This window comes from Monodon monoceros, unplaced genomic scaffold (genome assembly GCF_005190385.1).
Source record: "Monodon monoceros isolate NGI ecotype Baffin Bay Population unplaced genomic scaffold, NGI_Narwhal_1 Super_Scaffold_11, whole genome shotgun sequence".
Classification (NCBI taxonomy): Eukaryota; Metazoa; Chordata; class Mammalia; order Artiodactyla; family Monodontidae; genus Monodon; species Monodon monoceros.
This window is the reverse complement of record NW_021703767.1, coordinates 25,355,158-25,372,018: the sequence shown is the minus strand read 5'-3', so window position 1 is coordinate 25,372,018 and position 16,861 is coordinate 25,355,158. Positions and strand designations below refer to the sequence as shown.

The window sequence follows — 16,861 nt, the reverse complement described above, 5'->3', positions numbered from 1 at the left end:
TTCCTTCTCTGTGATGATGGGTCTCACACATTTAAGTATGAGTAAATGTAAATGTAAATGTAAGTACATTACATTTATCGACTAATTGTTTTCAAAGAGAACAAGATCTATGTACCTTTTGGCAAGTGGTTAGCGAAACTATGTTATGAAATTTTAAACTAGTTGAGGAAAGAAGGTCTCTTACCATTTGCTGAATGTCAAAAGCAAGAACTTTGAAATCCACTGAGAGTTTGTCTTGCAAATTAGGATTATATGTAACTCCGGATGTTATTGTCAATGTCCCTCTGGCTTCATGACTTTTTCCAAATGCTGCATCTAGATGAATTAATAAGAAACAAAACACTGAAAATGTGAATAATGAATAAGAGAAAATATGCACATTCCGGTTAAGACATAGAAGTAAAGTTCTTGCTTAATGTGTTGGCCCTGGGGTTCTTGATTCTTTTCTTTGCAGTCTTCGTGTTTCATCATCAGCAGTTTTTTATTTTTTAACTTATATTTTTAGCTATCTAGTTGTTTTAAAAGATTGAATATTAAACTTCTTCTTCTCTATCCCATTATTTTTTTTTCTTTTCTTTGAAGTCTAACCAACTCTCCAAGCTTCCAAGTTTTGTTCGGTTTTTGTTTCTTTGTCATTGAGATTTCTGTTGGAAGATACAGGGATGATCAACTTCCACCAATTATGGGAACTGATTCAGGGAAACATAGTGAGAAGTGGACCATTAAAAGTTTTGTAGTTACTTTCAGATACTTCTTGAACACCTGGCATCAAGGGACACTGCTCATTTTCTACATGTGGATTGCTGTGAAGATTTCAGTGTGTGTATTACTTTGGAGCATAGCTTTGAAACTACTTCTCTCATTCTAATAATTATAAAATTGGCATGTATGACCTTTTGCCATTAGATGGAGACTGTCATTACTGGAGAAGTTATTGAGAATGCTGCAGAAAATTTATTATCTCAATATGAAACAATATAAGAAAAAAGCTAACAAACTGAATACAAACATGGGAAATAAAATGTGCCACTAAGGCCAGTACAATCCCATTATGAGATTATTTTCTTTGCATATATATTTATATTTAAAATGAATTGCTTCAGGTGAAACTCACACAATGATGAAATCATTAGTAAATATAATAATAATAATGCATTGACCTGGTATGTGAAGATGTTATTTCTTCTTTTCCCAGATGGGGAAATTTGGGCTTAGATTCACTAAGAAAATTTCCCAATGTGATAAAAGTTACAGATCTGGAATTTAGAAAAAGGATTGACTGACTTCAGAACCCAAGATCTGTCATATATTGACACAAATCTCCTAGTCCAGAAGGAACTGTAGAATTAATACTTTAAATAATAAACTTGCACTTCATCTATACAGTTATCATTGCATAATTGATGTAACAGTATTATTAATACTATTTCATTTGTTTTTTAAACATTCAAAATAACATTTAGAGTTGCATATTTAAAAGTGAAAGGCAAGGAAAGATTGAGGAACTGTCATGGATTGGAGGAGACTAAGGAAACATGATAACTAAACCCAGTGTTGGAATCTGCACTGGATCCTGAACAGGTAAAGACATTAGTGGAAAAACTGGTAAAAGTTGAATAAAGTGTTTGGTTCAGTTAATAACATTGTAACAATGTTAATTTCTTGGTTGTGACAATTATACTATGTGTGTACTAGATATTGACATTAGGGGAAGCTGGATGAATGTCTACAATTTTTGCAACTTTTTAAAAGTCTACAATGGTTTCCAATAAAAAGTGTTAAGAGTGTATTAAAGTAAAAGTATGTACTGAAAGTAGAATGTCTTATATCCTCTAGTGTTCTATTATTGCCTATCTCAAATCCCTTCTTATATTCAGTTGTTCACAATTAAATCATATTAACATTTATAAATATTTATTTTTCTGGTAAAATAACTAACTTTTGTATTTTTATTGAGCATCAAGACTTCCAATAGACTTCCAAATAATTACATATCCTTGAAGTTATTCACAGTATTTAAGTAAGACCAAAGCAGCCTCTTTTCTAAAAGTCTCAGTGAATTTCTATACTTTATTAAATTGTTCTTATAATTATATAAAATATCACAAGCTTTCTTTCTCTTTAAAATATATTCCTGTATGTAGCTATAGTAGTTAAATAAACCAGAAATTATATTGGACTTATTTTATAAAACTATAAATCATATTTATTACATTCTAATTTACTTATTTACTAAGGAAAAAGAACTAACTCAAAGGCTGAGCATTTTGTTTTCTTGGTAAAACCAAAATCACTCACATATAAAAGGTTTTGCCCTGAGAGTTTTCAGAAGGAATTAATATGCCTATATATAATTCATCATTTTTTTTTAAAAATGTGAAAATGTTCTCAGAAAAAATAAATCTAATACCCAAGTTTCTGCTACGCTGCCATTTTTAAAAAATTATCTTAGAAATGAATAAATGGTAAAGAAGAGCACAAGTTCTAAAGTTGGATTGTCTAGTTTGCACCACCTGGCAATGTTGCAAATTTAAGCAAGTTACCTAAATTCTCTGTCTCTGATTTTTCACCTTTAAAAGGAGGGTAACAATAAAAACTAACTCATAGGTTTGTTGTAACAAGATAATACAATTGGAGATCTTTTAAAAGCAGTTGGTACAGGTAATTTAGCTCTAAATAAGAATTACCTTTTCTTTTTTCTTTCTGTCAATCACAAATTGCTACTCAGGCAACTTGAGATCTTTATAAATCCACAATTACATTCAAGTTGCCTTATACTGTTGCAATTCAAATTGTTGTACTAATAAGAGAATAAAGATATAATTCTCTAGAAATAAACAATATTTTTTCTTTAACTTGGCCTACTTATCTTCTTCTATGGTCAACAATGTTTGAATAGGTTTATGACTTAAATTCTATCAGAACAGACCCACAGGCTATGAACCTACTTTATTATATGTTGGAACTGAGAACATTATCATTTTCTGTTTTAAAAACTTAGTCTCATGTTTGAATTCTGAATTAAAATCCAAATTATATATCATGTTAAAAAAATTCTATGAAGTAAACTACGGTGAAGCATCTGGATGCAATATAAATACCTTGCCATGAAAGCACAGCAATGCATACAATATGCTGGCAGGATTCTGGAGATTAAAGTGTATACATTCATCTGAGAGCACTTTTCTGTAGCCAGGTCTATGTGACTTACCTCTTTCTGATCCCTTGATTGACAGCCAGGCCACTGCAATTAACCCAGCACAGAGCACCACCAATATGGCAAAGAGAGCTGCAAACATGACTTCATAGGTGCTGAGAGAACGGCGCCTTGAGGGTACACTTCGCTTTGAGCCCATCTTTGGTTTTTGAAGGTTTGCTACTCTAAGGGCTCTGAGAGAGCATAGAAGCTTCACCAACTGAAGAGCACAAGCTCTCAAGTTTTCCAAGAAGACTTGTCAAACAAATCTACACTAGTCTTACTAGTCAGTGTAAATGAGTTGTGTATGTCCCTTTGGCAACATTATGTCTCTATACATTAAGTAGCTTTAAAAGTGCAGTTAATGTTTAAAAAGATATTAGTGAGTACAGAGAAGCTTAGAGTTGTAAATGTTAATCACCTGAACAGGCCAGTTGTCAGTGTGAATTATGCTAACTGCATGTTGTAAACAAAAATGATACTTTATCATTTTGAGAACTGGTAGAAGAAATATGAAATTCATGGTAGCCAAATTAATCATTGGGCACAGGCACATGATATTTGTAAAGAGTCCCTAACAGATCAACCTTCCACCCTCTGACTCAAGTCATTATTAAGGCATCTTTTCCTGTTTTATGTAGGTGTAGACATTCTAAAGATAAATTTTAAGCACATATGTGTGTGTATGTGTATATATATATATATATATATAAAGCCTAACATATATATTAATACTTAATCTCTCTTCCCACCCTCCCTCTATCCCACTTTCTCTCTCTTTTTCTGTATCTCTGTATACACACATATATATATATATATTTTTTTCTTATTGAAACAATCACAAATTTTGTAATCTTCATTACGTCACCCATGTGAAGTTATGCAGTGTAAGGGAGTATTGATCTAACCTAAAGGAAAGTCCACTGAAACAAGGCTTCATATGCCCACTTTTTATGGCCTCGTAGTTATCAATGAACAGGAGTAGCAGCTGTGAGAGGAATTAAGCATTTTTTTTTTCTATTTTAAGAAAGTATTCTGGGTGGGGAAGACATTACTCACTTGCCCAGGACTTTATCTTTTTAAAGATGCCAATAGGGCTTCCCTGGTGGCGCAGTGGTTGAGAGTCCGCCTGCTGATGCAGGGGACACGGGTTCGTGCCCCGGTCTGGTAAGATCCCACATGCCGCGGAGCGGCTGGGTCCGTGAGCCATGGCCGCTGAGCCTGCGCGTCCGGAGCCTGTGCTCCGCAACGGGAGAGGCCACAATAGTGAGAGGCCCGCGTACCGAAAAAAAAAAAAAAAATGCCAATAATAACAAGAGGACATGTTGAAAATTCCACACTCATAACTGTGGTTATGGGAAAACCAGGACTGTTCTCTGATAATTAAAGTACAGTTTATCATGGGAACTTTCACACTTTGAATAACGAGTTTAGAATTAAAAATTAATAAATAAAACCAAACCTGTTCTGAAGTAAACCAATTTACCTCTTGTTCTGGCAAGTAAAACTGGCCAGAGATAAGGAAGTACTAGGTCAGAGGTTAATGTGCTGAAATTGTGGCATTTTATAATTGGCTAAAATAAGCAAGAGCCATGTTTGTTTTTTCTTCACTCTTGAAGGAAAAGAACCACATGTTGCTCTCTGAAAGCCTTGCTGGTAAAAAGTGAAATATAAATAAATAAAGGTATGTCATGGAATGTATTTATATTTTTTATTTAACTGAATTAATACTAACTGTATTCTTAATTCCTTTAAAATACACATGAAATGAGAGACATCACTGGTGGAGTTGGGAGAGCTTTATCTTATTTATATCCTAGTAATAGGTGAGACCCTCCCATACAATGGGAGCCTGGAGAATGACACTTGAATTTGGGGAGCCAAGAATATGGAAGTACAATGACTGTTTTCTTCATTATAGCTGATGCAGGTGAAGCATATTTGCTTTCAGGAAATCGAGTAGAACTTTGTTTTATTTTGACTTTATATAAGGGAAGGAGAATATAACAAAATGAGTTCACATACTATGCTCCAAGCACAGGACAATAATATATTAAACATAAGACTGAAAAAAAAATATATATATATACTTATGTTCAGAAATGAAATCAGCATTCATATTATAAATTTTCCTTAAATTATATGTTTTAAGTGATTATACTTAATATGTTCAAATAAATGAGTGGAAGAATAGCTTTCCTTTAAAAAGGCATTAATTTGTAAAGGACAGAATGAAATAAACAGGTTAATGTGAAAAACGGATAAATCATATGTCCTGAAATTGAAAAATTTACTAAAATAAAATGGAACTTGGCATATCATATAACAAAACTCATTAAGCAGTTATAATAATAAAGAGTGAGTGGTATTGGTCCAGGGGTAGAAAAATATCTCAGTAGAATAAAGATCCCACAAACATCCTGATTCATATGTGGAAACTTCACATGTCAAAAAGATAGTCTTACCAATACGTGAGACAAGGATGGCTATTCAAGAAATGATGCTGGGTCAGCGGGTTATTCATCTCAGGATAAATAAAATAAGATCCTTATCTCACATCATGAAGAAAAATAAATTCCAGGTGGGTTAAATATACAGAAAAACTACAGAAAAAAGTTTGAAGAAAATGTAGGAAGATGTCCTCCTGATGTGGGATACTAAAGGAGTTTTTAAAAAAGAATAAACATTTTTAATTTTATTAAAAAATAAAAGGATGAACTAGGTAGAAGAATATTGATAAATTTAGCCAATAATAACACTGAGTGATTTTTAAACAAAAGATATAAAAAGAAAGTAAAAACAAGACACAAAATGGATTGTTTCCTTTTTTTTTTTCTTTTCTTTTTTTACTGTGTATGTTTTTGTTTGGCTACAACAGAACAGAAGTGCAGCAAAGATTTTTGTATGAGTTTCTGAAATTTATTTGGAAGGTAATCCATGGAAAGTCCATGAAATGAGTTGGGAAGTGAAAAGTGGGGAAAATAAAGCCAATAAAATTATGTAATCAAGCCAGAAACTACCATAGTCTCAGGAACATAATCCTGCTGGGGACTGCTGCATGAGACAGAGAGAAAAGTCCTCAGGATTACCACAATTAATGCGCAAGGAGGCAGGGATGTTTATTAATCAAACAGCCTTGCTCACTGGTACAGAGTAGCTTATGGGGCTTTAACTCTCTTACTTTCAGCTTACCCTGTGCGTGCATAGAACATTCATGAAACTCTGCCCTCAGCTTGCAGAGATGAAAAGAGCCTATGTGGGAAGTACCCTTATAGTTTACAACTGAAAAACATTTTACATAATTCATGGAGAATTTCTACTAATTAACACATAAAAGACAAACAGCAGGCAATTAACAAAAACACAAACCCAAACAAACAATACGGAAATAAAACATGATCACACAAATTTCTATAGGTTCTCACTTTTAGTAGATGGTCAACTTCAGTAGTAATTATGGAATTCCAATTAAAATAAAAAATGAAATATTACTGACCTCAAATATACTAGCAACAATTAACATCCTTAGTATTACTAAGCAGTGGCATTCATCGCTTGTGAGAAAGAAAATTCAAATAATCATATAGAAGAGCAATTTGGTAATATCTATCAAAACTAAATATGCATATATAATTTGACCCCTGAATTAGTCTACTAACTATACATCCTAGAGAAACTCTAACAGTTGCAGGCTATGAGATGATATTCGTTACAACACTATTTTAAACCCCACAAAATAGAGAGAAAACTTGTGTCCATCAATAGGAAAATGAATTGTACTTTTTAAATAATAAAGTATTATACACAAGTTAAAAGTGTACAAACTGGAGCTCTATGTACCAGCTTGGAAATAGTAAACAAACTTTTACACAAAGAAACAAGCTATACCCCAGGATCTAGCCCTGCCCATCATCAGATAGTTGATAGATAGATAGATAGATGATAGATAGATAGATAGATAGATAGATAGAGCATTCTGTCCAAAAGCAACAGAATACACATTCTTTTCGAGTGACGTGGAACATTCCCCAGGATAGATCACATGCTAGGCCACAAAACAAGTCTCATTAAATTTGGGAAGATTGAAATCATATCAAGGATCTTTTCTGACCACAGTACTATGAGACTGGAAATCAACTACTATGTTGTACACCTGAAACTAACATAATATTGTAAGTCAATTATATTTCAATAAAAAACAAGAAACAAGTTGCAGAAGAATATATGCAGTGTTACACTATTTAAAGTCAAAATAGAAAATAATTTTTTTAGTAATGCAGTTATATGTAATAAAAGTTTACATGGGAATGGTAAATAAAAACTTCAGTATCATGATTACTTCTAGGTAGGGATGGGATTGGATAGTATGGGAATGAAATACCAACCAAGGGGACTTCAACTGTATTTGAATTGTGTCAGTTCTCTTAAAATTTTTGAAATAAATTAGTGAACCATGTTAACTTGACAGAGTTAGATGATTAAGACATATAAGTTAATAGTTTTCTGCATTCTTCTTTTATATATATATATTCTTCACTTTATATATATATATATATATAAAGGGAAAGGGAAAGCATATGATTGATGTCTCTGTATTGGTTTCATCTTTACTAAATAACAAGTAAATTTAAAAAACTTTATGCATAGAACTTTCTATTTTGAGAAACGTGGAAGTCACAGAACCAGCCCCCTTAAGTCAGTCATTGAATATTTATAGGAGAGTAAAATATTTATTTTAAACATATATTTAAAAACTTAACCATATAAGTTAAAATGATCTAGATGAAGTAGAAACAAATAAGTAAGAACAAATATCTGGTATGGTCAATGAAGAGAATATGTAGCTCTGGATAGGTCAACATCATTAATACTCTTAATGAAGCTTTCAGTGAGGAAATCAAAATTGTGACCAGTTCAATGATGGGAATGACACATTCCAGTTAAGTGAATAATGAAGTAGGAAGATACTTGAAGATAGTGAAAAATAGAGTAGGTAGAGCCAATATTGAACTTTTGGAGACTCCTAGGGGAGATTATATGTATTTTAGCCTATAATGAATGAAAGGATAAGAATTGGAAACTAGGAAAATTAAGAGTGTATAAGCTCTTGTTAATATTATTGAAGCATAAGGACCAGAGAGTTAAGAATCATGGTGCATAACATAGTCCATTCATTTGCTCAGTGTGATTTTATACTCTGACTGCCCTATGTAGCTGTGGTAACTGCAAACAATCTCTAAAGATTAAGGCCCTGGGCATTTATAAAACATTTCTTCCACTATTCAGCATAATGTGAGAAACTCCCAATAGCTTTCATCTTTTTATAAATTCCTGTGACTGGGTTGTTATTGGACACATTTCTTGAATAAAGACTAAATTAAAAAAATAATATAAAACAAGAAAATCAATATTACTCATCAATAATACTTTTGGATATTCTACAGATGATATTTTTCTCTGAAAATGTGTCCAAATACTCCAGTATAGTCAGTCAATTAACACTTAAGTGACTCCTATGATTCCTGGTTCAAGGATGACAGAGCTGTATGAAATACACATCTGCTTGTCTCCAAGGCTGGTATGTTTTTCTTTGACTTTTCATATAATGTCAACACAGTATTCTAAAACCTAATTGATAAGTCTTTATATTTAGGTGTTACAAGGGACAGTAATCTTTCTTTGTGAAATATCTGAGGACTTTGATAAACATCTTATGGAGTGAAAAAAAGAGTAGGTCTTTAAATATTGTTAGACATCTTTGTCAATGAGGATCCTTAGATACTGTAATTCTAGATCACTAGGTATTATTTTGTATACTTTTGACACTTGAAGAAAAATTTGATGGGATGTAAAATTGTGGTGCCATATCATCTTTCTCTCAGAAGCTTGTAGGTATTCCTCTGCTATTCTCTGACACCAAGTATTGAACTAGCCTTCTTTTATGACTTTCTTTCATCTTCTGATTGCATGTGCATCATCATTGTCAGCCAGTTTTTCTGTGTGTGTTATTTTTAGGGCTGATGGATTCTGTATATTCCTTGAGTTTATTCATATGTGAGAAACCTTCCTCTTTCTTTTATACTTGAATGATACTTTTCTGAGGATTATATGCATGGGAAAATGACAAGTTTATTTTTTTTCCTTGGAATTCTGAAGATATTTTTCTAATATTGTCTTTCTGACACAGAACATAATTGGGAAAATGTCTAAAGCAAACTCCATATCTTACTTCTCTATGTGACATGTTTTATATCTACTTGATTGCCTAGAGAATTCTTGTTTCATACATGAGGTTCAATAGTAAATAATTTAGCATTGATTATTCTGAATTGAGTTTTCTTGGAAAGTTGTGTACCTTTTTCAGTTTCCACTTCATTTAAAAATTAGCCTTCCTTTATTAAAATTTTGAAATTGTTTGTTGTTCAATCTACTAGATGTCTTACTGGGGATTGGAGTCCAATTTTTTTAGGTTGGATTCTCTTAGTTATTTCTTTATATTATTTATACATTTCTCGTAATTGTTACCATATCTGTAACTCCCTTATACATTTTAATTATATACGATATACAACTCTGGGTTTTTTGTTTTCTGTTGTTTGTAATTTATTGTTAGTTTGTATCATGCTGCTGATTCAGGTTTCAATTGGGTTCTTAAATCATAATCTTTCTCTTTTAACCACTTCTGTGTTTTATTATCTTATTACTGTCTTGAACTTATTTTCTTATTAACTTATTTTATAATAAATAGTACTGTAGAAAACTTTCCTTTTGTTGAATTTGCTTCTAGAATCAAAGTTTTGGGCAACATTTTATAAACTAGTCTCTTCCCCTCTCCCTTCCCTCCTTCCTTCTTTCCTTCTGAGGTATATTTGCATGGCTGCCTTGCTATTACTTTTCATTTGGTTCATGCTTTATTTAGTTCTCTTAGGCTCTTTCCCATGGCTTTCCCATAGAGTGGGTGAATTCTCCGTGCTTTTGTATGAACAACAGTTTGAGGAATGCATATGATCTGCTTTTTTACTTTTTGTAAACTGAGGGGCTGCGGAAAGGTGTTGAGAGAGGAGAAGTAACCCATAGGAGGCTATATACCCCCTTTGTATGATGGCTCACATTCCTTTCTCTCTTCTGCAATTTTACCAAACACCCTGTCAAAAGGTTCCTTTGTACTAATGTGGGTTTTTTTTTGTTTGTGAATGTGTGTGAGGTACAACTGTGCTGCATACTCTTTCTTACAAATTGATGAATAGAACTGAGAGATCACAAGGTCCTGTGGTTTTCTGCCTGTCTCCACTTAGATACCCTAGCATCATTAGCTACTAGGGGTTGCTAGTCCTGAGATATTTTCTCTTTTCTCAGGCTGCTGACTCATCAATTTGACCTGCTTTTCTACAAATTGCAGGATATTAATGAAAATTAGAACTTTTTTGGAGTTCTTTTCAGCAATACTGGTGGAGAAGATAGGGTTTATAGATGACTGATAGAAAAAAGAGCCATGTTGAGTTTCATAATATTCTTGTATTGGATATAGTTTTTGCCATGAACTTTGTTGTTTTTTCTTTGTTTTGTTTCTGTTTTTTTTTTTTTTGCCCCTGCTGGTGAATTTTGGCTAGCTTATAACTGGTTTATAAGTCGTTCAATTAGGTTCTTGAGAAGGATGCTTTAATCTTCAGCTTCAATTCAGACTTTACACAAAAGTCCATCCAATGTAATATAGACTATAATAAATAAATGTAATATTTAATAAAGACTATTTCAATTTTATTCAACTAAACTATACCTAAAAATTAGTTTAGATGTCATACCAAAGCTTCCTGGCTCTGAAAAAATTTGAGTACACAATATTACTTAGTTCATTTAGGGACAATGTTTTCAGGTGAATACTAGTTTACTAACGGATACGTACATGAAAACTGAAAATGAAGAGAATAAAAATCCTTTCAATTTATAGTAATCTCTTGCATCGTTTAACAGTGCAATCAAACAAGAGTTGGATTCCTGTACTACTTTTAGGTTGATGATAAAAAGAAATCCTTTAAAGTTGTTACACACTGAAATACTCTGTTTAAATTGCAAAACTACATCTCTTGAATTAGTAAAAAATGTATTTGCCATTCAAAGAAGGTGGTGTGACGTGAAAAATGCACTAGTCCTATCGACAGTACACCCACCTTTACATATAGACATGGACCTTGCCTATGCAACCTGGGGCATTTCACCAAACCTCTTATTGAGCTGCAGTTTTCTCATCTGGAGGACAAAGTTATGGATCTTAAAATCACTTTCATTTCTAAAATTTCCTGAGCTTATGATTTTTATGGTCCCTTCCAAAGGAAAGTATATAATTTATGTCTCTTCATATTAAAAAGTCTTTGTTTCCCAGATTTCTTTCAGAGATTCACCTAAAAATCACCTGTGTGAGACAAGGTCTTTTCAAACATTTTCTTAAGATCTTTTCCTTCATCTCTCCCACTGACCTTTCAGTCTCAGTGCAGCTTTTTTTATCCTTCTCTTGTCTGACTACAGTGAAATCATATTTACTTTCCCTTTGCTGATGCAAATTATGCTTCCCCTTTCTTCATCCTTTGTTCCTGCTCTACATGTGGCTTCTTACCTTGCCATATGAAAGTCACTCTCACCAAGCATATCTCTCCAATCTACTTTTGTCTGTAAAGTGGATTATGAAACTTTTGAATCAAAGGTATTATACCTGGACATGCTGAATTGCATAGCACTTAACTGTTCCCAAAGAGAACTCTATTCATGGCAGTATTCAAAAATAGACCTGTACTTCAGGAAAGAAAAATGAGCTAGGCTGGGAGAGATTGGCTTTTTCTCATAGGGGTTACAACACTTTTTATAACATCTTAGTTGGTTAGTAGGGAGCTTTGAAAAAATATCAGTATGTTCTTCCCTGTCACCTGCTAGTTTAGGTCATTTTCAAAGAAACCCCCTATGTATCCAGAATCCTAACCAATTCACACCCCCATGATTTTATATTATTGTGGTGGCCACATCTGTAGCTCAGGCTGGATTTATCATCTCACCATGCTACTTTTCAACTTTAATCATCTTAGTGCCTGGAGGTCAAAAGATTTTTTGATATTGAAAGGGAGTCAGCCTACTTGTCAAATTTTCTCAGTGCTTTTTATCTAATTGCCCTGTTATCATCACCAAAGTCTTTGGTCAAGCTGTAATTTTTCCACAGAACAAATTTTCCACATTAACTTGCTAAAGCAGTTTTCACTGTCATGTCATTAAAACAGTTTCAGAAAGCTCATCCTCTTTTCTTTTCTAACTGAAAGAATAAAGATAAGATCAAATTAAGAGACCATCTAGTTAAGGAAACTAAAGTTTTCAGCTTTGATCCAGACGTCAAAATTCCCACATAAAATTTTGCACTTCACTTTATGACTATGCCTTTTTAGATATCACCCAAATAAACCCTTTTGGTAATATTGTTTACTAGGTAAATGCATAGTTTCTTTACATGAATTTTGTTTACTTCTCCTTTATTATTGAGTGTCAGTTCCTAGATGAAAGTGGCCAGATATGTAGTGAGCTTTTGCTTAAATAATGTAATGTATTCAGAATTATGTGTTTAATGAATGTTTCTTGCTGCTACTGCTGAGTTGAGACTACTGACATTAAAAATAAAATAAAATAACTTGCTACTGCAAGTTGCTGTTAAGTCATTATTTTAGGGTGACAAAGTCAATGACAGAGGCATGAGTTTGGTGAAGTTGGTTAGACATAAGGAATTAAGTAGGGTACTATATGTTAATTGAGATTTCTTACACTAGATCATTGGAGAGATTACGTAAAACTAAGAAAAAATTTATATAAGCATAACTGTGGTGGAGATCACTCTTTCCCTCTTTTCATTCTCCCTCATCCTTTTAGAGATGGAACTCCCTGAGTTTTACCTGTGAGCCATGAACAACAGCTTTCTTTCAGTTTAGATGTGGCCTTGTGATTAATTTCAAGAGAGTGGGGTATGAGAGAAAGTTATATGTGCAACTTCTGGATCATCTCTTTAAGGAGCCTTGCTATAATTTTTTTCTTTCTTCCTGAAGCCTATAAAATGGGGAAAAGTAGTGGTCTTGGAAGCTACTTGTGAATAGCAGAGCCAGACACATGCCCTGGCCCTTTATATCTGTGCTAATATATGAGAGGAAAACAAACATCTGTGTTATTTAATCAACCTATTACTTCTTTACTTCACTTTTATAATAAACTTTAACTATGGGTTTTGATGAGGAATTTAAATATAATTCATGATGCACTTTTAAAAGATTTAAAAAACTATCTTTAGAAAGTGCTCACTTGTTTATTTGAAAGTAGAAATTCTTTAATTGCTATATTTTAATAACATTTTTCTTTTCAATGAGTAAGTGTTCCAGTGTAGGAATGTATTAGTTCTGAACTTAATAGACTGCCGTTAGAATATTAATTATGATATCATGTCTATTTTTTCTTAGTTTCTTTAAAATTTTTTTCTAATTCTTATGATTTTACAGTATTTATACTCCATTGTAACCTTCAATTTTCCAGGATATCCTAGATTAAAATTCAGATCATCCTAAACATCTTTTGGACAGTGGACATGTGTGGATGTACTGTTAAGATAAGGCATTTGTTTTGAGAGCTCAGTTTGCTATCTCCCTGGTCTGCAATGGTGTCTAAAGGACATTCGATCCCTATGATTTATCTATACCATTAACAAAGTGGAGATGGTATTCTTTGGCTTGTGAAGTTCTAATATTTAGCCAAAATGTGAAATCCTTTGATAAAGTCACAAACTATTTGCAGCATATTCTAAAGCATTTTAAAAATGTCTTCTTGTTGGTTTTGACTTTAAAATATCCAGAGCTTTTGACTTTATCTCTTGCTCATTCATTCAAGAATATACACATTTATATCCTGCTGGTACCTTGAATGTACTTATCTACTGTGGACACATTTTCTGTGATCTTTATTTTGCTTTAATGAGGTTTTAAGATGTTAGTTCTGAAGAAAAAGCCTGCTCATACCACGTTAATTTGAAATAAGCCATGCCAGTCAAATTTCTATCTCTTTGAAAATAATGGTAAAATGGTCATATCAATTTACATTTTGATTAATTGTAGGATTAATGTTTTTGTGTGAGGTAGCAGTTTGAAGTGGGTGGATATAGAATAAACCGTAATCAAAAAATCGTGTTGATTGTAACATTTCAGACAAATTTTACATAAAATGCCTTGAAAAATAGTTTCAAGATTTTGGACATGTAAACCTAATCACCATTTATTTGATATTTCTGCTTTAAAATGTTTTACCTCTTTTCACCAAAAATACGATATTAAAGATTCAATCAAAAAGTCTCCACTTTGTGAAGATAAGGGAAAAATAAACCATTCCAACACCTTACATAATCCTACTATCGTCTCCCTTATATACAAATTTTGCCAGAGCAAATAAGCAAGTGCAATGACAGCTTGACGGAGGTCTCTGAAGATAATGAATAAACAGAGATGTTACAGAGAGATTCCCAAACATAGTTATGTAGTTAAAATGTGCAATTAAACAATGGAATGCAATTAAAATAGCTACCGCATTTCTTTTCAAGAGAAGACTACTAAAAAATACGCTACTTTAGAAACATTTTAAGATTCCTACTACTAAGTTAGTATCTACTTTGAATAAGATTTGTTATGTTCACACTTCAATTAAATTCAAACTCAATAACCCTGTAATAAAAAAAGACTGCAACCCTCTCAAATGTCTGTATCCTCTAGGTGTTTCTGATCTAGAAAATAAACTCTTCAGTGCAATGATCCGAATAGATTGTCAGGAACTAATCTTGCTCAATGTGAATTGATCTATATTATGAAAATAATGACAGCAACATGGATGGACCTAGAGACTGCCATACTGAGTGAAGTAAGTCAGACACAGAAAGGCAAATTATCATATGATATCATTTATATGTGGAATCTAAAAAAATGGTACAAATGAATCTATTTACAAAACAGAAATAGAGTCACAGATGTAGAAAACAAACTTATGGTTACCAGGGGATAAGGGGGAGGAGGGATAAATTGTGAGGTGGGGATTGACATATACACACTACTATATATAAAATAGATAACTGATAAGAACCTGCCGTACAGCACAGGGAACTCTGCTCAATACTCTGCAATGGCTTATATGAGAAAAGAATCTAAAAAAAAAAAAGAGTGAATATATGTATAAGTATAACTGATTCACTTTGCTGTACACCTGAAACTAACACAATATTGTAAATCAACTACACTCCAATGAAAATTTCAAAAAAAAGAAAAGAATGAGGAGAATGTTATCATCATAAACAGCTTTATGTATCAGTCAGAACTGCAGCCTACACACATATAAACACACATGCACACAGACTCACATGACAGCACACACATAAGCACATATACACATGCACCTGCACACAATCATACACACATACATACACACACTCAGAATCGCATACACATTCATAGAGTAACAAGCACACATATACTCACACACACACAAACATAATTGGAATATAATTGCCAAAAATGCTGTATCCGTTTCACAAGGAACCTGTTAGAAAGAATTGAAAAACCAACCTTCTCCTAGCAGGGTTGTTGGGAGAAGTTGAGCTTGCCTAGCAATTTAAGAAAAACAGTCACTTTGCATCCTGGTCTCTCTCTTTAGCTAAAAGGTAACTACACATGTTATTCATACCTTCTCTCCATCTCTCCCAAACACACCATCCTCTCTGGTTTCATTTCATCCATTAATTTCTTTAATATTTGGTACCAGCTGGCAGACAATATCCAAAAGAGAGGGTCTAAAGGATACGCTGCTTCTGTGAATTATGCATGAGGGAGTTAAGTCTGTTATTCTGAAAAGTGTCCTCCTGTGCTCTTTCCTGCATCTCTTATTTTTATCTGCTGTGACCAGCTGGAATGATGTCATTTTGCAGCCAGTGAAGTAGACTCAATGATTTTATAGTCACATAGGTAGAAATGACAGTGGTCACAACTTTGTGAGAGTAGAATTATCTGCTGTATACATCAGATGGCTGGCCTATAACTTTAAGCTTGAGTCAACCTTCCTGTGCTTCGGGGTTGCCATATGTGTGACCTCTTGTTAATACAAAGAAAATGGCACCCTCTCAATAATTATAAAAAATACATATAGCTGTATTCTTGTTCACAGGAGAGAATACTCTCATTTAAGTACTTCAAAATAAACCTGACCAATCTCTGCTAGAAAACACTGTTGAAATTGGAACCACCAGGGAAAGAAAATAGACTGACTATGGGCTGTTTATTGAGTGTATACTATAAACACTAGATCTATGCCAAAACAACAGAATTCGCAGCATTTGTAATTGTAGAGGACTGTATCATTTAAAAAATATTATTTATACTACCCTAGTAGGAAAGTATCCTTCTCTGCTCCACTGACATCAAGATTGACCATGACTTTTGCTGCATTCCTCCCTGCAAGTAGAAAATACATGCTGTCATGTTATGATTTTTTGGACTAATGAAATATGAGTAAAAACAAGTCATTATTTTTCCCCTGTGCAATGAGAAAAGCAATTGCCCAGATAGGGCTGCTCTGTCAACCTTTGACCAAAATTGGGCATGCAACGTGGGCAAGAAA

The 16,861-nt window shown here is 33.2% G+C and overlaps 1 protein-coding gene across 2 annotated transcripts in view; it reads right to left on the bottom strand.

Annotated features, from left to right (window-relative positions):
* TMPRSS15 (transmembrane serine protease 15) overlaps positions 1-3,467 on the bottom strand; it is a 131,497-nt gene extending 128,030 nt beyond the window's left edge. Inside the window, exons 1-2 of one of the 2 annotated variants that reach the window (XM_029214683.1) lie at positions 3,212-3,467; positions 185-315 (exon numbers count right to left, since the gene is read on the bottom strand). In XM_029214683.1, the coding sequence (XP_029070516.1) occupies positions 185-315; positions 3,212-3,356 (276 nt within the window). In that variant the 5' untranslated portion in view covers positions 3,357-3,467. The remainder of the gene's footprint in view (positions 1-184; positions 316-3,211) is intronic. The other variant, XM_029214684.1, reaches the window with a different exon arrangement.
* Positions 3,468-16,861: the final 13,394 nt, after the last annotated feature.